Source organism: Ammodytes marinus (assembly GCF_949987685.1).
Source record: "Ammodytes marinus genome assembly, chromosome: 7".
In the NCBI taxonomy this organism is placed as follows: Eukaryota; Metazoa; Chordata; class Actinopteri; order Uranoscopiformes; family Ammodytidae; genus Ammodytes; species Ammodytes marinus.
Genome location: NC_137211.1, coordinates 16,646,618 through 16,670,270, shown reverse-complemented (window position 1 = coordinate 16,670,270; position 23,653 = coordinate 16,646,618). Strand labels below are relative to the sequence as shown.

The 23,653-nt window shown below is 41.3% G+C and overlaps 1 protein-coding gene across 1 annotated transcript in view; it reads right to left on the bottom strand.

The window, feature by feature from the left end:
- Positions 1-20,302, bottom strand: part of LOC307253426 (poly(rC)-binding protein 4-like) — a 32,994-nt gene extending 12,692 nt beyond the window's left edge. Inside the window, exons 1-6 of the mRNA XM_080031460.1 lie at positions 20,249-20,302; positions 8,681-8,870; positions 8,435-8,458; positions 7,030-7,062; positions 4,740-4,856; positions 1,334-1,465 (exon numbers count right to left, since the gene is read on the bottom strand). Of these exons, the coding sequence (XP_079887586.1) occupies positions 1,334-1,465; positions 4,740-4,856; positions 7,030-7,062; positions 8,435-8,458; positions 8,681-8,788 (414 nt within the window). The 5' untranslated portion in view covers positions 8,789-8,870; positions 20,249-20,302. The remainder of the gene's footprint in view (positions 1-1,333; positions 1,466-4,739; positions 4,857-7,029; positions 7,063-8,434; positions 8,459-8,680; positions 8,871-20,248) is intronic.
- Between the last annotated feature and the right edge of the window lie 3,351 nt (positions 20,303-23,653).

Here is a 23,653-nt window from a genome sequence, read left to right as displayed (position 1 = left end):
TACATTGTCAGTTATCCTTGGCAACAGATCTGATGAATTTAATCCTAATGTTTCATCTGGGCCAAAATGTAGTCAAAGGTTTTTTTCCCTTTTAACATTGCTAACGCTGAGTCATACAGTATGCTATGCTGTGTTAAGTGATCCATCCTGACTCACCAATTTCCTGCCTTGATAGCATAAATCGAATAGTGTAAACATAAGTGCAGAGACCCACCACACTTTAGTCCAGACTGAAATATCTCAATAGCTATTGAAAGGATGAAGCATTCATGATCCCAAATACCTGCAAAGCTAATTACATTCTCATCATCCTCAGGTGTAATTTGTATTTACTGCTCAATAGCATGCTAATCCGCTAATATGGTGAACATGGTAAAACAACAAACCTGCTAAACATCAGCATGTCAACGTTGTTATCGTGAACATGTAAGCATGCTGACATTAGCATTAGGCATATGCTCAAAGCACCTTAGTAATACTGCTATTTTTGTATTTTATGTAAATTCTCATGAGTATCCATAATGCTAATGCACTCATTAAAGGTGAAGTAAGCGATTTATTTATGTTAATATAAGTGTTAAATCGCTCTTTATTCATACAGTGATCACTTATATACAGTAGTGTGCGCGTTTCATAAAACCGATCTCTCATTCACTCGCTCTGCATGTATTTGGCAAATAAACGTTTCTGGGATCCCACTACTGTTAACCAATCAGAAGAGAGAACGCTACAAACCGGCCCCCGTCTCACTGCCGGTGCACGTGCAGAGCGGCAGATGGGTGAGTGTGTATGCGCCTACAATGGCGGAGCAGGTAAAAATCCTTCCCAATGTCTGTTTTGATGGTTTTTATCATGTTTTATCACACTTATGGATATGAGATGATGCTAGATAACTCGCTGCTTGAAAACCGCAGTGCATTAATGTGGTGACGTGGGGACGAGGTAGGGGACTGCTAACTGCAGTCACTGACAGGAAGTTAGCTAAACTGACCATTCCGCTTACTGAACCTTTAAGTTCTTCCATTTTGTTGCTGTAGATTCCTATGATCTCCACAATTCTAACATTAATATGTGACTGTACTTGAACTGCAGTTGCAGTGATGTTGAATCAGAGCATCTGATACATTCTGTATACATTAGTGCATGCAAGTCTTACACTAATGGGTCAGAGAACAAAGCAAGGGGGGGGGGGGAGCAGAATTGTGGAGAATAAAATATCTCTCTTTTCCATCTGTGACTATATGCCTCATCTCCAGGAACAGATTTGTTCTCTCCACATTTCAGCGCTCAGGACGAGAGAGGATGGAGTAGATTGGTGTTCTGTCCCGCTCACCTCTCGGATCTCCTTTATCTTGGCCCCTCCCTTCCCAATGAGAGAGCCACACTGGCTGGCAGGGATGACCAGCCGCAGAGTGACTGGGGGCTTGGAGCTGATGGTGCCGTTGGCCACCAGTGCAGTCAGGTCCTGTATGGAGACATGGGCAAAGAAAAAGAAAAAACATGATGACAGTGGGCAGGATAGAACAAGTGCTAGATGGCCCCAGAGGAAAAGACTGGGCAGAGGAGGTCAAGGTGGAAATTAAGGGAGAGAAAAAACGACCGGAGGGTGTTAACTCCAGCAGATTGAATAGTCAAGTTGTATTTAACATGAATCTAAATTCTCTCTCAATGTCAGTCTTATTTAGTCTTTACCCATTAAATAACTTGACTGATCATATAATAAAAGGTTTGGTGGAATTAAAATCAACCCAATGTCAACATATTAGCATTACATCAAAATCCCAAACTATAAACTCTAAAGCAGATGCTACTTGTACTTTGAGCTGAACAAATCAAAACGCAGCCAGGCACAATTTTCTACAGCATCAAAGTGAAGTGAACATCAGAAAAAGCCGACGGGATCCATACTGGAAGGGGCAGGTGGAGCTTTTGGGTTGGAGGCAAAGGCTGTTACACCACCTAATGAACCTCTGCCTCTGTGTCAGTATCTGTTTCAGTGTGTGCTTGGAGTCCACCACAGGAGGCTGGACAGCAATGCATGTAGTGTGGGCTAGTGAGGGGTCTGAAAACGCTGTTCAATCATTGGAATGAGCTGCTGAATCCTCTATAAAAGGGGAAACATTAATTGGAGCAGTGGTGGCCATATTGTGCTTTGAGCTTTGAGCTAGAACACACCGTCCACGTGTCCTTTCTACTGCATGCACAACCAGCCTATAACCTTGGAATTTTCTATATATATATATATATATATATATATATATATATATATATATATATATATATATATATATATATATATATATATATATATATAAGAAATATTTTTCTTTTGCGGTATATCGTCCTTATCTGAGGGTACGTTCAGATCTATTAAAAAAGGGAATATACACAGTCAATTTACTTGCCACAAGGTATAGCCTAAAAATAAAATCTAACAAAAGTAATATAATAAGAAGAAGTAAATAAGTATGGACATTATACTACAATTAATTTGAATATACTACAATATGTACACAATTTAAGTACACAGCAACAAGATGAGCTAATCCAACTGTCCTCTGGCTCCAGCTTGTTCAATTACAGAAACGATAGGGGTGTCGTTCTACTATTCTAACTTCTGGCAAGAAAGCAAATAAGCCTATCTCCCCAAAACGTCCAAATCTTTTTTTAAACCAGGCCAGGCCTGTTGGCCACACACAGAAGAAAACTCTTGGAGCTTGGAGAAATTCAGGAATTTTGATCTTCAAACGCCTAAAGTTTGATAGATCACTGATGCACTGAAATTATATATAATTTAAAAAGGACTTTAAGGAAGCAAAATGTCATGATTTGACCCAACAACGTCTGATGATAATGTAACAAGAAAGAATGGGTTCAGAATATGTCTAAGTTATCTGTGTTTATTTGTGAGTTTGGTCGAATTAAGTATTTGTATGAAGAACCTCAGTGACTTGACTAAAGCTTTTACAGTGAAGGTAGAAAACATCCTGTTCTGCTCTGCTGTGGGTGGAGATTGAGTTTTTTAATTAATGAACAGTGTTTCTCTGTAAAGCTTTGAAGTGTAAATTTCACTTCGCTGTCTCTCTTCTCGTCGGAGTGCAACCCACAACAAATGTGTGACAGAATGCAAAGCAAGCTGCTTGTTTTTCAATGGTGTCTCTTTTGCAGTACACTTGTAAAATCTTAAGATGGCACAGTTCAGATCTGTAACCTCAAATACTTTTACTTATGTAGGAATGTTTCCTATAGCCAAACTTTAAGTTTAAAAATTGTATTCTGGTATAGCCCATGTTCCCCTCTGCTTCGTGTCTATATTTAGTGCGGCGGATCAGGCTCTCTGACGTCTTGTCTCATTAGAGGAGGGGCACGTAGCTCGTCTGTACAATCTCTGGGCGAAATTTTCTGGATTTGATCTAAAAATACGAGGCACATCTTAACTACTGTGAACATTCCCACACTTCTAAAGAGTAGCTATAAGCTTGAATCTTCAAAGCGTATTGTGTTCCCAATACGGAACGATTATGTGACTATCATGCATATTGTGCATTGACATCTGGGAACAAAACACATGTATGTTACTGTGGTGCATTCTTTTGTCATAAGAATATCTTTTTTAGATTAGAAGACACTCAATTTGAACTCATGTAACGGCAACTGAGAAAAGCTTCATCTGCACAAAAGAAACACTGACAAGTGATGAGCTGCCAAATGAAAGAACTGCTTTACAAGAGCTTGTGCTCTTGTGTAAGCATAACCTATTGTGACAGAAACAAATGCCAAGTCTAATAAACGCCGCCCAAAAAGCAGATCGTTCCCCTTTGTTTTTAATTAAAGGTGTCAGGCATACAATATCTCAACTAGGGTGGAAGTGGCACGCAGTGGGTCAGCCAACATGTTGCCATGGAAACTCATGAGTTTCCGAGTTGAAAGAAGGTGAGTGTGAAAGCTGAATACTGCACTGTGCTCCCAGACAGCGTGTGTTTACTGAAGGCTGTCGACCTGTGCAGGGACCACCTGTTTCCCTGCCAGCATCTGCTGTGATGCTGAATCAGAGTGAAGACGGCGCTCATTCCACCATTTTAATAAGTGCGCTGATGGACAGCAATCGTGAGGAACCTGTAAACTATGACTCATTCGTAGATGAGACGGTATAAAAAACGTCTCATTAACAGGTACAAATTAGAATCCTTTGTACCTTTCTTGTGTAGTCTGAACATGTGTTGGCCAGCGAAGGTATTAGTCATGTTAAATGGGCACCACAGATTAATAACAAGTTGCTGTACAACACCCATCATATTACCCCACTTACAATAGTCAAAATTATTTAAAACCAGCAACAGCTAAAAACCACTTATCCCAAACTTCCCTTGGCAGTGTAGTCTTATGTAAAAGCACATCAAGTGCTATGAAACCCATCAAAGATTTTTTTTCCTACCGTCACTTCATTCGAGAGCATAATCGATAGCGATAAAAGCACATTACTGGTAATGTTGAGGTGAAGCTCAGGAAATGACTCCTTCTAATAATGTGGTGAAATGGCTTCTTAAACTTTTTTTCCACCTTGCATACATTTTCTTATTGCACCCTGATTGATTTCCTCCATAAGACATTAAGACACAATTTTGAATCAGTCTGTATCTTGGTCTCTATAGCAGCATAACTGTTAAGATGGCTTGTTAATGGCAGGTGAAGACATGAGCTGATTTCACTTGTATTTCATGGCAATCAGCGACGGTTACCTCCTCCAGTTTGAACGTGATCATGGTGAAAGCTCTGAAGACGCAGTCTGTTGAGCCGGTGATGGTGATGATCCTCTCCGGACAGGAGCCCTCTGAGATGTTGACCCGAGCACTGCTCTGTGGGGACAGAGGTTATTACGTCAGGAAATGGTCAACAATAACTGAATACAAGTTGGACATTTTGGAAAATATCCTAATTTGTTTCAGTTTCCCCCATTTCCAACAAGATAACCTCACGTAATGCCAATTTCTTGAATAACAACAAAAAAGGACTAACCTAATTACATAAAGTGAGAGAAACTGGCTGTGTAGCAAAATCAACCTATCTGCACCTCTAAAGATGACCAATTCATACATTAAATCTCATTTGATGTATAAACATGTATGGCATATACAAACCCCAATGTAAAAAATTACAATTAGACATTATCTTCCGGAGGATACCGTGCTATTTCTTGACTGGGGGCCATAACTTTTCCTGGAGGTGCTGATTTCAAAAGAGCCAGGCCAGCTGTTTCCCCCTGCGTCTAATCTTTATACTAAGCTAGAATAACTAGCTCCTGACTGTTCCTTCACATTTAGAGTGGCATTGATCTTCTCTCATGAAATCTTTGAATTTTCAAGATATCTCGGAAGATGTCAAACCATTCAGTTGATCTTCCCGTGCTTAGGTTTCAAACTGTCAGACATGTTCAAATTGGCCGGAGAGACACACTGACTGCACAGTACAGACGGGGCACCCCTGGGAAAGTCAAATGACATGAGGTAACGGAGGCGAGACTGAGAGCGATGCAGCACATCTCTGTATCTCCGGCTGACAATCTAATAGAGTTTCTCCTCGGGGCATTGCCCTCGGACGATCAATCTCCTGCCCTCCTCTCCTCTCCTTCCATCTTATGTCCTTGTATCCTCTCTGAGTTAAAGTCACATGATCAGAGACGGAGCAGCGCTGTGACCTCTGGGACTTTTTCCTCCAGTCACTTCAGTGAGTCATGCTCCCACTGTAGCCGTAAGGCCCGGGGAGTTGGGAAGTAACAAAGGACAAAACTGGCTGCCTCCTGGCCTGGATGAATAGATGGATGACTACCATGGGTGAGTGGTTTATCCAGCAGCTCTGCAGGGGCTGCATTGTCCCATGACCTCACTGCTCCTCTGTGTATCCTTCTGCTTCATAAAGTAGTACAGCATAAAAACTTTTTACCAGCCAGAGAAAGAATTGAAATGTACCGCCACACTGTCATTCTAATTCCTTTTTAATACAAAGAGTTAACCAAGCGGTACAACGTAGTTTGGCTGCGGCGTTGGGAGTTATAAAGAGGGGTGGGAGGTGCACATGGCAGACAGAGAAAAAGGAAGTTGTCTTACATAGGTAAAGAAAGAAAAAAGGGGGTTTGGGTTAGAGAGCAACTAGAGGAGAACTATTGAATGATGAAGAGAGTGGATATAAATTGAAAAGGTGCTATTATTGCCCAAAGGCATTCGAACAAAGTACCTGTTCTGTAAGCTTTTCAGTCTTAAAGCGCCAAAACAGGCAGGGAGAACTGATCTTTATTATTAACTGCAAGAGAGCCTGACCTGTATTAAAGGCATTCTGAGATTGAATTACATTTTTCCCTTGAGATGAATCTACTGGCCTTGTGGTCGAAGACAAATAAAAGGCAGAAATTAAAAGAGACGATGACACACATGGCTAGTTGCTCAGAAACACACTATTAAAAGGGCAAACAGCATAGATTGCAATGCAGCAGGTTAATCATGCTAATGTTAAAGGTGAAGTGAGCGATATATTTATGTTAATACACGTGTTAAATCGCTCTATATTCATATAGTGATCACTTATATAGTGTGCGCGCTTCATAACACAGGTCTCTCAGTCACCCGCTCTGCATGTAATCGACTTATAGACTTTTCGAGTATCCCACAACCTGATATCCAATCAGAAGAGATTACGCTACAAACCGGCACGTCTCACTGCCGGTGCACGCACAGAGAGCGACCGAGGGGTGAATGTTTATGCGCCTACAATGGCGGAGCAGGTAAAAATCCTTCCCAATGTCTGTTTTGATGGTTTGTATCATGTTTTATCGCACTTACGGATCTGAGATGATGCTAGATGACTCGCTGCTTGAAGACCGTGCATTAATGTGGTGACGTAGGGACGAGGACAGGGACTGCTAACTGCAGTCACTGACAGGAAGTTAGCTAAAAGAACCATTTCGCTTACTGAACCTTTAATGCAGATGAGGAAGAGTTGTCCTTCACAAAGCAAAAAAATCATGGACACACGTACCTCTTCTCGTATTCGTTTCACCGTCTCTCCTTTCTGGAAAAGAGAAGATAAAGGACATCTTTAAAACAGAATCAAAAGTGCTTGGTTTTGAAAAACGTATATCACTGTCCCCCAACCTCTAAGTGAAACCTGTCACTTCAAACCACGTAAGTCTGATTGGAATTGAGCTGAGGAAATTTTAGCTAGAGTTTCAATATGCAACGTATCTTCGCAGTGTCCTCTGCACCGCTGTATCAAAAAGATATAATTAAGATATATATACAAGATATTAATACGTATGTGCGTCCAAGGAGAGGGGGGGGGGGCTGTATACTTTATATGCTGTGTGTTTTAAGACCTCCTGCCAGGGACAAGAAATTGTTTTTTAGACTTCCGGCACCCAGCAGCAAACAACCTTTGCTGGTTAACATCCAGGCTGTCACATTTCTGTCCACGCCATTATATGCATCCACGGACGACCACCTCCATCAAAAACAGTATCATCTCACACACACCATTATTTATGTTGTATTCTAGGATAGCTTATTGTGTGTTGTCCATTGTGATTCTGCTGTTGATCTCCTATTGGGAGGTGGGGGGAGGACGAGATGTTTGCCAAAGAGATAGCAAGGGAAAACATCCTTGGAGGGTGGAGTGGCAAGCTATTAGCCCTAGTGCTTCAGATCAAGTGCCTCTCTCTGTGGAGCTGGACAGTATGTACCATGTTCATCTCTTAAATTTGCTTTACCTCTCTTTTTATTCTCTACTTTCTCTTAGATATTTTGATTTCTGCATGACATTGCAACATTGATGGTGCCATTTTAACTTTTCTTTGAGGCACTTGTTATTTTGGGCATTCGTTATTTATGGGTGTGTCCTTTTTTTCTTTTTCCTTTTTTTTGTTGTCCTGTCTCTTTCAACAATGGACCTCTCTTATTGGTGTTCTATTACAATGCCTGAAAGCAGGAGCTGCTGAAGGAACATAGAGCAGCCAAGCCCTTGCTACCAGACACTAAAAGTGCCCACAAGGGGCCAACAGTAATATGTCTTTGGAGCTCAGTTTCAACAGGAGGCTTGCAGTCAATGCGCTAATGTTTTTTGTTTGATGGATTACTGTGTTGCATTATGGGTGGTGGTGGGGAGGTCTGAAGAGAGTTGGTTTAAAGCAATTACATTTAGGATGAGGATATTCGAAACACCAACCGTGTTTGAGAGGGCTTTTTGCTCTTTGTTGATCAAGGCGAAGAGGATAGTTATAGGGATACTGTATTATATACAATATATACAGTATTGTATATACAGAAAGTTCTGAATAAAACAGGCATCAATAAGGTAGAACAAAACAGACTTACTATAGATGTACATATGTTTAGACATAGGCATAGCATTTGAACACATTGACCAGAGAAAAAATATGAATTCTCACCTTTCCTATGATGCTGCCAACCTCCTGAAATGCAAATAGATAAAGGTAATTAAAAAAACTAAACACCATCCATAGAAGCAAAAACCTTTCATAATATTTAAAGTAACATTTCATTATTAATCAGCTCTTTGACTGTATGATATATCATTTATGAGGCGGAGGCAAAACTAATGCTTTTAGAAAGCACTGAGTGCTGCAGGCATTCACTTATATTATTCATAAACAATGTGAGCTTGAGGCTTCTACCTTTCCGTGCATGAGCAGTCGCAGTGTGAGGGTCACTCCCAAGCCCCCGTCTCCAAAGTCCTGCTCACAGTTCATAGTGATGTGGGAGTGGCACACGGGGAGACGCATGAACAAGGCTCATCCGCTGGTCACACAGTCAAATGAAGGCCAGTACTTGTTCTCTGGCTCTCTGAGGTCCTTCAGTTCTGCTCTGAGAGACAGAAAACAATGAGTGGAAGTAAAATAAATGGCAAAGTATTTCTAAATATCCATCTTGCACAAGAAATGAGAGAATCAAGTCAAAAACAAATGCATCCATGCTCTCTCTCTCTCTCTCTCTCTCTCTCTCTCTCTCTCTCTCACACACACACACACACACGAATAAACATAAACAAACACACACAAAATCATTGCCATTATTCTTGTTGTATTAATCACGTATCATTGTGAGCAACTTTTTATTAGTTTGAGTCGATGTATTATGGACTGTTATTTGTAACAAAGTCATAACAAAGTCCATCGTGTGCACAGGGCATTGAACATAGCACCTGCAGTGTAAGCAGGTGCTGGGGTCCATTGATGACTGAGGGTGACCATTGATGACTACCACATTAAACACAGACATGTGTGTCTTGATGTAATTTTTGAAATTTGACTGCAAAAAAAGAAAAAAAAACTCAGATGAGCGTGGAATGAGATTCATGCAAAGTTCATGCAAAAATGATTGGAGTTTAATTTGGGAACTTTTTTTTTAACTACTTAGATGCTGTGTGATTGTACTAAAAAGGTAGGCCAATGAAAGTTTCCTGACATTTTCCAGAGGGCATATGTATCAATGCTTTCAACTGCAACTAACACTTCCTTATTATGTTATGTTATTATGACAATATGTTTGCAATTCCAGCATTTAAGGATCATTGAAGTCTTTTAAATTAATCAACTGTGTGTGTACCAAATTACATGGCAATCCATCCAACTGCTGTTGAGATATTTCACATCTAATTAACTAACTAGATCAATGAAAGATTTGTGCCAATCCATCAAGTAAATGTTAGTACAGCATAAACACTGGCACAGGAGCTCAGAAAAATCCCAAGAAGAGCCCAATAAATGTTTCAGTTGTTGATTCTACAGCTAGAGAAAAACCTTGACATACAGCAGAAGGTATAAAATTCATGCGCCATCACCAATGTTGATGCACCAACAATTACTCAGAATTCCTCATGGTTACCCACAATAGCTTTAAATAATTACTAATTCATTATATATTTTATGTATCATCTATCATTTATTCAGATATTTGAGGAAAAAAACACACCGGCAGTCGAATCTTATATAAAATATACTGTATACTCTCCTTTCGATTCATCAAGGCCAATTGTTAGTCTACCCAGTGCATTCCAGCTGGCCCACAGTGCCGCTGTTCACCAGCCTACTGTCGCAATCCTACTAACACCGCCTGACATATGTGTCTGTTTTTTTTAATTTAAATAAATCTGCGTGCTGTCTGTAGACTTGGTGAGCCATGTGAGGAGATCATGTTTAATAAATAGAAGTTATTCTAGAAGAGATCCTATTCCTGAGAGGCCTCTTTTAGGCAGGTTTATTGCTTTTGCTTACTGCACAAGGCCATTGCCGCTTGGCTGATTTTTTATTTATGCACTGGCTGCTTGCAAAGACACGTTCAAATGCTCAAACACATCCTTCTTAAAATGCCACAGAGCCTGACTGACTGTATGGGTTTAACATTCCCTGCATGGTAGCGGCACCGCCTGACATGCCAGCCTGTCAAAATGTGGTCGTAAATGGAGCAAAGTATCATTTTGCTGGATTAGATTGCACTAAATCAAACTTCCTCTGCTTTTTTTAAGAGAGTTTCTCAGCTGAAGATTGACTAACAAAATTATCAGTTAGAAGCTCATCTCCATATAATCTCCATAAATATCAAACAAAGCCCAGGGAGTTGACTGGAGATAAACAAAAAATTTAACATTTTGCTCGCTCTCAGCTACAGACAGAAGGCTAAGTAATCATGACTTTAAGCTTGATCGATGCATCCTGAACACGTGTTACCACAGAGCACATTTGTGCAACCCGTGGGCTAACTTCATTATATTTCGGCACTGAAGGGCATGGCTAAAATGTTAGAACTTTATTGCATTAGGAGCTAATGGTTGAAGGGATCATTATGTGCTGCTCCGTGGGTTGATGACAAGGCATATGCTCTGTGTCTGTGTGTGAGGGCGGTGAGCCTCGGAACTCCTCATTTCCATTATCCCAAGCAACACAAGTTCCAGGGTGAACAGAGCCTTTCTGTCTCTAAATTAGACCTAGTAACTCAGAACAGAGAATGAGCAAAGTGCTATCTGTAGCACCAGGCTGCCAAAATACAAGCAGTTCGGAGGCGGAGAGCTCACCCACTGTCCTGCCCCCCTGTCACTCACTGTGTAACCTTGTTCCTTCTCTGCCTGACTGAATTCAGCATGCATGGGCTTCTTGACATGAGTCACTGCTTGTAGCCATCTAAAATACACACTGAATTAAGCATGACTTTGTGAAAACACATGACACAAACACAAAAGGCCATAAGAGGCAAGTCTTCAGTCTGCTTTTGAATCACTAAAAATAGCATCTAAGCTAGGGTCACTGCTTTGATCCAGGCTGAAATATCTCTACAACTGCTGGATGGATTGTCATGGAATTATACTTATGTACTTCTTGACTTTGGTAGAACTCTATCGTCACCCATATATTCACAGACAATTTAAAAAAAAATTCTAAACAACTATTAGGATTGTCATGAAATTATGTTGAGGTTCACCATAACGATGAATTGCAATCACTTTGAGAATCCTCTGATTTTCCAGTGCCATTATTAGGAAGAAATTTCCATCGGTCCAATACTTAATTATGACTAAATAACTGCAAATTATGACATTCTCATCAGCCTCAGGTGCTCTTTCATACACCTATGCATAATGTTGTTAATTATCTTAACCTTGACGTGTTTTCAATTAAATCAAATCCAACTTTCTTGTAAAGTTTCCATTTTTGGGAAATTCTGCAATGTTAGCAAGTAATAATACCTAATATAAAAGATAATTTTAGCATATTAGAACATACATATACTTCCATAAAGCATGCTTCAAATATGTCACAGATAAAAGCAACCAGCATGTCCCTTCAGCCACCAGCAATAAATATTTTTTCTCTTGCCATATTTTCAGGAGCATCCACGCCAGAGAGACTGCCAAGATGAAAAGGATGTCGTATACAAGCCGCTTGTCTGGAGATCTGGACACCTGTTCTGAGGCAGCCATGTCCCTCACACAACTGGCAAACAGACGGCTCCATGCCAGTGGTGTGAGGAAATGAAGAAGGAATGAGGACACGCCTGGTCTCCATGGTGAAAGACAGAAACAGGGTCTCCCCCCCCCCTCCACATTTAGTACATACAGGGGGTCGGCGGTTTTGAGTGTCCGCTCAATAAACACACAGAGGCATACGGTGTCCCCCGGGTGGGCACATAAGGCAGTAAGTGAGAGGGTGACAACGCGTGTACGCGCGCACGGTCAGGGCGAGAGGTGAGATGGCATTCACGCACAGGCCCAGGCAGACCCAACACACACAAACACACACACACACACACACACACACACACACACACACACACACACACACACACACACACACACACACACACACACACACACACACACACACACACACACACACACACACATATCTGTAAACACCAAAACAAAGCACACACATACCCACATACAGCTGCTCGGATGAAAGGAGCCAACAATTCACACAAAGTAACACACACACACGCACAGACACACACAGAAAGTGTCCTGTTGAAACACAAGAGTGGACAGGCTTTGATCTGCAGAGAAGTTCCACAGGAGGAGACTTCCTGCAGCTATCTGTCATGGGCAAACTCAAAGGACTGCCATGTTTGAGCTCACAAAGGGATGACACAATGAGAGCGTCATCTGCTCCTCAGATGATGATAAAGGCAACATCACAAACAGCACAGGAGGGGGAAAGAAATTGAGTCCTCTATCCACTCCTCTTCACCAGTGGTCAGACAGCCAGAGTTAAATGAGATCCTCAGGGAACAAATAACACGTATAAGCAAGCCATTTGGAGTTTCTGTCTACCAACCTGATTACATACTGTACCCAAGAGTATGGGCAGAAGCCCTTTATAGTGGAAGGTATTGGACTAGCACAGCCAGCGACTGCAGATTCAAAAGCCAGAAAACTTAGATTCCGTGTGCATGAAATATTCAAAGAGGGGCTGTGTGTTCGGATTAACTTTAACCACATCGCAGCCATAAGTCATGGTGGGATTCATCAGTAATATTGCTTTATGAGCCGAGCAGCTGAGAAAAGCTGGCATATGCAACCTAAAACTCTCATGCAGATGGAGTACCCATTAAAACCTTTCCTCAGACCTTTTCAGAAAATATATCGTATGCTGTCAGCTGTAGCTGCTGTAAACTGGGCGGTTTTAAGGCACAATGTTCATTTTGTAAATGTTCATGGCTAAGTAAGCATCAAAAACATAATTGAAATGCAAAATATGTATTCCTTGGGACTGTGTGTGTGAACTGGACAAATAACCATCTATCAACAGATTTCTTTTCAGATATCATTGGTACAGAAAAATTGTGACATTACTTTTTCCCTAAAAAACAAGTAAGCCGGGCCTTTAAAAGGTGCTACGAGGAACTTTTAAATATTTCTTTAACAGTCTAATTTTTCCTCTGATGATAATGAATAACATGTAACAGCAAACGAGACCATCAGTGCAAAGAATGCTATTTTTATATAGTTTTTCTTAATGCCTTTGTCATGGGTACGCTCACAGCTAGCAGTAAAAACACTACCGCTTTTGTCCAGAGGGGATGCAAGAATTAACACAAACAGAAAGTTACTCGGAGCACCTTTAAGTTTAATAAACAAATGTCCTTAATTTCAATTATATGTCACAACTTTAAGACTTGATTTAAGTAGCCTATGGAAAAGGCTTATTGATCTAGGCTTTGCTTCCAGAGATCAGAGAGGAAGAAGAAAAGAGACGAGGGGCTTTAGTTGTGAAACAGAAGAGGCTTGAAATTAAAGAGCAGTGTTTCATCTCTCAGTGTGTCTGTCTCGGCCCTGTCACATATAATGGGAGGGGTCAGCCCTCAGCGCGGAGGGGACTGTCCTCCCCTATCAGCCCCCGGCTTCATCTGCTGTTAAAGCATAACCGTGTCAGCCGGCAGTGCACGCCGCCTGTCAGCCACAAGGCCCCAGAGAAGGTTATCAGACCCGGGGGCTGCCTGCTGCTCCTGGAGCCAGATTGACTTCCCTCTAGCAAAGAAGAGGCCAACCGCCACGTTCGCTGCAGCCACTGCAGCTAAATGTGGGCAGGCGTTGATAAGATTGCCCTCTAAGGCAGTGTGTTTTGAACCATAGTCTAAAGTGTTGTAAAGAGTGAATGAGGCTTAACAAGATTCTCTCAAGATTCTATTTGCAGAAAAGTTGCAATAAAAGTATCTCATTTAAAGTGACAAATTTACCGACGTTAGGTTTTCGAAGTAGCCTATCTTCTAAAAACTGTGGGATTTCTGGCTGACGTGACGCATTTGGAGCGTAATCAAACTGGTTATTAAATGAGCTTCTAATTCATAATAATACACTGCTTTATTTCCCCTGTGCCATAAACATAAAAAAATAAATGTATTTATTATATGCATGTATTACAAGTCTCTAATCTATGCACAAGAGAAAATTATTTCTCACCATGGTATCAGCAGCTATAGTATGTGCAGATTATTGAAACAACGCATTTGCAAAGTCTGTTTATCTCAGTGTAGGGTGAATCAATACTTTTAGGGCTTCTTCCATCCACGGAAATTTACAATCACGTCAATCCGGCAACACAATCTGCGTAATTACAACTGAATCCAGCAGCTAATGAACAACGGCGTCATTGACACTCCATTATTGCAGCCTATCCTGAGCCATCAATTTCATACTGACTGTCAAGCTGGAGCCGTATCTAGTTAGTTCCGGCTCAATGGTTATTAATAAGCTTATACCCTCGAACAAACATGGCCACTCTGCGAGAAACATACATTGATCAAGTGTTGATGCAGTTGTTTTTGTGAAGGATCCCATCTCCTCATTAGGTAAAGCCCAGATTCTTCCTCCTTCTCATTACTGCCAGCAGGGATAAAACAACACACACATGCAGATAATGAACCTTACAGGGCCGAGTTTCTAGGCTGTCAATTGTTATCTCCCAAGCGCTGGCTGGTTCCAGACACACAGTGACACTGTCTGAGCCTGTATTTACACTGGCTTTAGTCAGCGTGGGGACAGTGTGGCTAAAGCCAATACACTAAGCATAGTTTATGTATAGCATAGTGACTACACTGTACAATACAATATTATACTTTAGTCTTTCTTATCTACACTCAACAAAAATATAAACGCAACACTTTTGTTTTTGCTCCCATTTTTCATGAGATGGACTTAAAGATCTAAAATTCATTCCAGATACACAATTGTACCATTTCTCTCAAACATTGTTCACAAATCTGTCTAAATGTGTGATAGTGAGCACTTCTGCTTTGCTGAGATAATCCATCCCACCTCACAGGTGTGCCACATCAAGATGCTGATCTGACATCATGATTAGTGCACAGGTGTGCTTTAGACTGTCCACAATAAAAGGCCACTCTGAAATGTGCATTTTTTTGCTTTATTGGGGGTCTGGGGACTCAGAACCAGTCAGTATCTGGTGTGACCACCATTTGCCTCATGCAGTGCAACACATCTTCTTCGCATAGAGTTTATCAGATTGTCAATTGTGGCCTGTGGAATGTTGGTCCACTCCTCTTCAATGGCTGTGCGAAGTTGCTGGAGACGGCTTATGGTGGAGAAATGAACATTCAATGCACGAGCAACAGATCTGGTTGACATTCCTGCTGTCAGCATGCCAATTGCACGCTCCCTCAATGCTTGTGGCATCTGTGGCATTTTGCTGTGAGACAAAACTGCACATTTCAGGGTGGCCTTTTATTGTGGACAGTCTAAGGCACACCTGTGCACTAATCATGATGTCATATCAGCATCTTGATGTGGCACACCTGTGAGGTGGGATGGATTATCTCAGCAAAGCAGAAGTGCTCACTATCACACATTTAGACAGATTTGTGAACAATGTTTGAGAGAAATGGTACAATTGTGTATCTGGAATGAATTTTAGATCTTTAAGTCCATCTCATGAAAAATGGGAGCAAAAACAAAAGTGTTGCGTTTATATTTTTGTTGAGTGTAACTTTCGTGCTGCAACTCGCTTGATAATTTTCAAATTCCTTTAAATTGGCCAATCTGAGCCCCTTTGTCTACATACCCTTTTTTACATACCCGTTTACAGACCCTATAGGCTGTGTATTAACACTGCTTTTTTTAGGACACACACAATAAGGACAGGTAGTGGTGGGTCGAGAGAGATATTCAGGTATTTTAACTAAAAGTGATTTTGACAACAAGCTTTCTGCAGAGTTGCAGACTTTATCTTTAAAAAGCAAAAAAATACCAATTTGTTAACTGGCTAACCGTCACAGCTCTATTTTATTAGCAAAATAGTATTTTCTATATCCTACATCTGCTTCAGTAAATGTAGCAAGATCTGGCTTTCTATGTCTGTGCTGTTTTCTTTCGATTACAGTGTAGTGTTTATCCCTGCGGATTCAAAGCTGGAATTTTTCTGTTCATTGGCCTTGCCTTGACTTACAATGGCATGCTTCATATTATTAGAGAGCTTTATTAAGAACTTATATCAATCTGAATGTTTTTTTTTGGCATGGTGGAGAATACACTTTGGCAGGGTATTAACTCTAGCTTTTATCCCATCCTTCTTACTGGATGAAGGTCACTCTCTCTATCTGCAAAATGACTTCTCTTTCATCCCTGCTTTTCTCCCATCCTCCACACCAGGGCACGAGTCAGAGAATCTGACACCTCTGAGGAGGAGATGAGAGGAGAGGGAGAGGGAGGAGAACAGTGCAGAGAGAAGGCAGACATTAAGAAAGAAAGAGGGAGAGATAGAGACAGTGGGAGGAAAGAGAGATGAGTTGATCAATATTTTGGAGAAACAAGTAACGTGAGAAGATGTGGACTGTGCCTGCTTAGTGACGTAGCCTACAAGGCACTGTTTTAAAAATGGCAATTCAATTAATGAAAGCACAGATGGCGAAAGTCCTAGCTCTGATGAACCGTACAGTGTCCTTACAGTGGCTGCAAAATCCTACTGTTGTTTACAGCGTCACTACAGTCGAGTTAGCCGAGTCGCTGGTGTGTTATTTGGTACATCACACAGCACCATGGCCGTTGAGCCTTAATATTACATAAGCTCCTCAACAAACTGAGCACAAACCCAAAAATAGTGCAGTCCTTGTTAAATATTTCAGGCACCCGGCAGCTGGGGGGGGGATACAAAGCTTCTCTCCTTCTTGGTCGCCATACAAAAACAGACACACACACACACACACACACACACACACACACACACACACACACACACACACACACACACACACACACACACACACACACACACACACACACACACACACACACACACACACACACACACACACACACACACACACACACACACACACACACACACACACACACACACACACACACACACACACACACACACACACACACACACACACAGATGTACCGGTAGATGCCTAGCTGAAAGGAAACCTCAATTTACTGTACTGTAGATCAAGGCTGATAGTCACGAAGGTAGTCTTTTAGCTTCTTCGCTTCACATACAGCACTTCCTCAGTGAAGTACTTACTATACACCTCTCCTTATTTCTTGAGGCCCTTTCTGGAAGATACGGACGGTATGAAAGCTGCTCTTTGAGGTCGACTTCTGATCTCAATAAATGCAGCTCATGAGACTCTTTGTGAGACACAACAGGAGAGTCATGGGGCCTGCTGGGTCAGACCTCCGAGCTCGACACAGTGCTATCTTTTCATAACAGGGACAGCCTGCAGCTCTGTCAGCCACTGGGTCAGTCTTAAGAACAGCAGCCAGAGTCACACTCTGTTACTGAAGAAAGGCCCTCTTTATAGGACCACAGGGAGGTCCAAAACAAAGACATTGTCAACGGTTTATTTGCGTGGCTGCCAAATCACAACAAGTATTCATGTGATTTTGTTTAAAGCCTTTCTAGCACGAAACAGCCATGTTTTTTGGTAAAACATAAGGATACTTAAGAGATCTATTACAATTGAATAAGCAGCAAAAGAGGTAGAGAGTAGAGCCTCAAGAGTCCGGGGTTATTATAAAGCGACAAGCGCAGGTTAATTGCTGAAATGCAGGAATTGCCACAGGGGAATGTATCTCAAATATTGGAGAGGAAATCAATTTGTATCACAACAACGCTCCTGTGACACCAATGTCTAAATGAATGCCTGAGTGAATATTATGAGGGTACTGATTCTGCCCCTGGCCTATAGTCAATGGCTAAAGACCTCTTCTTGTTCTCTCCTCTGTCAAAAATGATTGAATATCCACAATCTCTTCTCTCTCTGCAGAACGGTGTAATGGAGTAAACCTGCTTCACTGGGCTGCATTTACTTGATGACTGCAAACTAACAACTAAGCACGTTGCCATGTTCAGTTCCACCCCTCCCTTCAGTGTGCAAAAACAGCATCTTAGCAGATGAGAGGGCTTATTGGCAGTTCCCAGACGCTGGAGCAGCACGTGTCAGGTCTGGTTTCTGTTATTTATGAAGCCTCTTGGCCCCAGCCCTCACTCTGCAGCAGAGATGCAGGTGGGGTTTCATTATTGAAGATGCTCTTCCACTTCTTATTAGATCTCCGACTCTCAGAGTCCATTAAGGAATTGCATTTGGACAAAGAGTCAGCTGCAACACAGGATGGTCTGTGTATGTGCCCCCAACCCCCTCCTCCCTGGAGTCCCTCTAAATGATCTGTGCATTCTAACATCAGCCACATTGTAGTTCCTATTCCATTTTTACAAGAATTAATAGGATTTCTGCACTCGAGCAGACCCCCCCCCCCCCCCAACAGTACACATATACAAATAAGACAATTCTAATTTTTTAATCTATTTTATGTGCCTCCCCTACTTCTTGGGTGAAATAACCGTACGGTGCATTGCATCCAAATGTAAGCTTCCAAAAAACAGCTCACAGTCACACCCTGTAAGTGACGAGCAATTCTTCAATTGTGGCCTATTTCTCTCCATTTTTGTTTGAGCGTGTAAACACTGAAGGAGTGTCCGCATGCAAGAATCATGAGCGTCTCCCAGCAGCAAGGAACCATGATCTCCTAAATCCATCAGCTGGCCCCTATCAGATGCTTATTTTTATTGATTCTATTGTACTGAAGAGTTTAGAAATAACCATTTGTCTCTTATTTTTAAGTGAGGCATGTTGTGCTTAAGTGGATTAATGTAGGCCAAACTAATGTGCAAAACATGTGGGTGTTGTTCACTGTGGAAGCGGAAACAATATATCAAGATCTTAGAAAAACAACAAGACTAATTTGTACTGAAGCAGTAGGCTATGGTTAATGAAGTTGCTGACAAGCCTGTTTATCCCCACTGTGCTATATGAAACTAATGCCCTTAAAAAAACAATTGTAAGTGGCTGTGACTTGTGTGTAGCAAGTAAATACTGGAAAATCAGGAAACTGTAAAAATAAACAAGCAGAACTTTTTGTTAAGAAATTAGTGTATTGATGCACCACAAATAAATTCCAGGTGCATTATCCAAATGCAAGCAGATATTCTTAAAATTAATATAAGAACTGAAAAAAATATATACAAGAAAAACATGCCCAGCTAAGGAGCATCTCATTCTGTTTTTCATTTGGGTGATCTTATCTCGGCAGTTTTCCTTTCCAGTGTAAGACTAATGCAATTAGGCGTCTTGGTGAATAATGGTGCTGTCATACACTCGCTGCCTCAGCACCAGGCGGACGCCCACAGTACAAGACTTGTTGAAGATGATCTTCGTGTTCAGGACTGGCCTGGCCAACGGGGTCCACTTTCATTACCATAAAACCGTCCGCTCACAAGAGACCAATTGTCTCCTCAGTCTTATACGGTGTTCCCTGCACATCTGGCGACTTTCTGATGTACTAGACTGGATTTAAAAACCCCATCAGTTTATGGCTACATTAATTCCGCATCAACAGTATGAGCTGTTAGGATTTCAGTGTCTCACATTGATGTGCACATGTAAAAACCTCTATATAGGAGTAGCTAGTATATGGTAAAAACAAAGGAGACTGTAGTGATTTATATGGATTGTCAAACAGTTAAAGGGGCCTGCTTCTGGCTTTAATTCAGTGATCAATGCTCACTAAGAACAGTTTGTAGGTTATATAAAAACCCGCGTCTCTGTGGTGTTATTCGAGGAGTTGACACTAAATATGACAGGATTGTTGTCACCCATTGGACGATAGCTGTTTCAAGTTGGGAAATTGCGAACACCGCTGTCCAAAATTCCAAATAATCCAATTCACTTACCTGTTTTCATGTAAAAGGTCGCAGGTTGCACTATAGTAGCCCCATGGATCTGTGTCGCCCGGGCTTTGTATCCACATAGAGTCCAATGACGCGGGCGTTTAGTGCGGACTGTCCTCTCGGTGTGTCAGCAGACTGGAGTGCAGGGCGCCTGTGCGCTTAGGAGGGAAGAGACACGCACACAAACACACACGAGACACACACACACACACACACACACACACACACACACACACACACACACACACACACACACACACACACACACACACACACACACACACACGTGCACACACTCAGAGATGCAGGCGGCAACCAAACCGCTCACCCAGATCACAATAAACCGAGGCAGCCAGTAGGAGAGAGCCGAGTGCTCTCTGGGTAAAAAGTCCTGTCTCAGCTGCCTTGAAGCCCCCGTATTTACTTGGTAGGATCATACGTGTGGATCGCTGCATCGGCCGGTGTGTGTGGTGTGATCCTGTCCCGGCCCGCAGGACCTCTGCTGGGAACGAGGCGCGCGTCTCCCGGTGCGTCGCACCGTAGATTGACACATTCAGGATCACCTTGCTGTGAAATCATTGTATGGCCGGCGAAATGACATTTTCTGAATCAATCGTGCTTTTCAGACACTCGTGACAATATCTTTACTCCACACCGGTGAAGGGAATTGACAGCACCATTGACATTTTCAACAAAACATCACGGCTCTTAATTTATTCACGCTATACATCCCTTTACAACTTCAGTAAAGTGAAATACCCCACACCTTTGCAGAATCGTCACAGGATTTACTGTCATTATAAAGACAAATAATAACGTAGATTTAATAGAACGATTGACCCATTTTTCAAAATATACAAGGAAAATGTATTTGGCTAAATTAAAGTAAGACATTCAAGTGTGAAAATTAAGCTTTTCTGAAGTTGGCTGTGTGTATAAAATCAGTCACTTTTTCTCACACAGCGCCATCTAGTGTATTTCTCATGGTATTGCAACTGTTCCATCAAAACATTTACTTATTTTCTTGAATTACTCATATTCATGGGTTTGTATTTTGTCTTGTGAATCATCCCCACTTCATTCAATTGCTACATCCTCCTAACCTACACAGGGACTGATATATTATTGTGAATTGTGCTCAGAACAAATCAGTAACAATATAAAGTCCAGGTATATTTACAGCAAACAACTAACAGTCTTTTACTTTGAAACACTCGAAACAAACATTAAAGGGACAGAATGACATTAATCAGTCTATTTCTCTCTCAGTGAGTAATTTTCACTTGACTAATGGCTCATTAATTGAAACACATTGGAGCAAGACACTCAGACAGCTCCTACAGCTCCTGTGTAAAGGAGAGAACGTGTGGGTTATTTGAGCATGACATCTCCATCTATTTCACAAATGGTCTTTCATGTGCCACTGCCAAATAATGGAAAGATGATGGATATGAACTCATATTTTGTATTTCTAATTAATAGACTTTAATTCATCACTGCTTGACATATTTTACCACTGTTTCTGTAAGCATTTTGTTTCTTTGTCTGTCTAAAGGTGACATCTTCTCGTGGCCGTGAGTCAAAACTAAAATGGGATCCTATAAAGTAAATAGGAAATGGGAGTGGACAAATATTTACAGAAGATGTATCCACACAGTTTAAAAAAAAATCCCAAACGTATGATGATAATTATGACTGAGAGTTGAGGCATATTTGAAACACTTACAGGGCCACTTATTGAGACAAAAGAGATGCAATTATCTGGTATAAATACCACTGCCCTAACCCGGAACAGTGCCAATGAGTGAATAAAGCCATATTAGACCCTACGATTGAGGAAAGACACTTTACAGAATAGCTTAAATCTCTTAACATTGAATTAATGTTGAAGATAGCTATTAAAAAAAATGGCCTATTATTGTTTACCTTGTCACCCAAGCAAATTTAAATCTATGGGAGTCTCTGTACATAATGGCACACTATGAATCAAGCACCAAACTGTGTAAAAACTCAGTGAATAACTTGCAGTGACAGAGCGGATGTTGTTTTCCAAACAGCAGGAGGTGCTGTGCCATTTCAAATCCATAGTGCAGAGGCAGGGAGCTTTCTTAAAGAAAAAAAAAGTAGAAGAAAAAATGCATCCACCACTAGGGGTGTGTGTGGGTCAGACCGCTGCCATCCATCATTCATGGTGATGTGGCCTCAAAACACCTAACCTACACTGTCGCATATGACACCGCCATCAACCAGGAGAAGGAATTGTGGTTGCGTCAATACACCTGCCACCTATGAAACAAGGATACAATTAACTCACTGCACTGAATCATGTCAGGACAAACTGAGAGGGCTGCACAAGGGGTGGGATTTGATTCATTTGTCGAAATTAATCAGATTTCACTCCCTTCTATGTGTGTTTATGTGTCCATGTGTGTGTGTGTGTGTGTGTGTGTGTGTAGATGTTGTTTTCCTGCCAGAGAGTAAGGTGTGACTGTAGCGCAGAGATAATTACATGTTCACTTTAGATGAACTGTAACAGTTTAGATTAACCTTTTTTAGTGTGTGAATCACACTGGGGATTTTGCATCTGCATTTGGATGATTTTCTATTTTCTTTGTTTCAGCCTGATTTGCGTCTTTTTTCATCGTAACATCCTCATTTCTCTAATCAAATCCTCAAAACCCTTGCAGTTGTGGAACCAGCCGTAGCATATACAGACCCCCATGTGCTGTGTGGCGAACACAATGTATATCATCCCTGCTTGTCTGGGAGCATTCAAGCTTAACAAATACCTCTCATACTAAATGACACTGAAACAACAAGAGATGACATGAGGGAAACAACTACAATCACTCAGCCGTGGAACGTCTCTATTCTTCTCTCCTATCCCATCATGCACAAACAAACACAGCTTAACTTTCCCAGCATTGGATTTTATAGCATTTCTTAACTTTGTCCTGACAGATGGTGATTGAAAACATACTCTGCTTTCTGCTTCCACATGCCAGAGCTCCAAGCGGATTCCCTTTTCATTAAAGGAACTTCAGCAGTAGCTTGATCTTCTTCTTGAAAGCTGCAATTGCCTTTAGCCCTTCTCAATCAAAGGGTGATGGTTTGACTTTTTTTTTAACGTTTACTTAAAAAAAAAATCTTGTACAAACAAGCAATCATAAATTCAATAACAGGTGTTTCAGTGTCCGCATGAACCAACTTGATGTGCAACCCACGAATAAAAAGCAAGGACACATGCATAGTGAACTTTTGTTCAGTGTTTGTTATCCTACATAGTGTTTACCACTGTGACAATGACTCGCATTTAAATGCAGAATGGTGGTGTATATTAGAAAGCAAATTTCCATATATCTTTCTTTGAAGATGTATGGCTTTCCTTTGAAGTGAATTTTAACAATG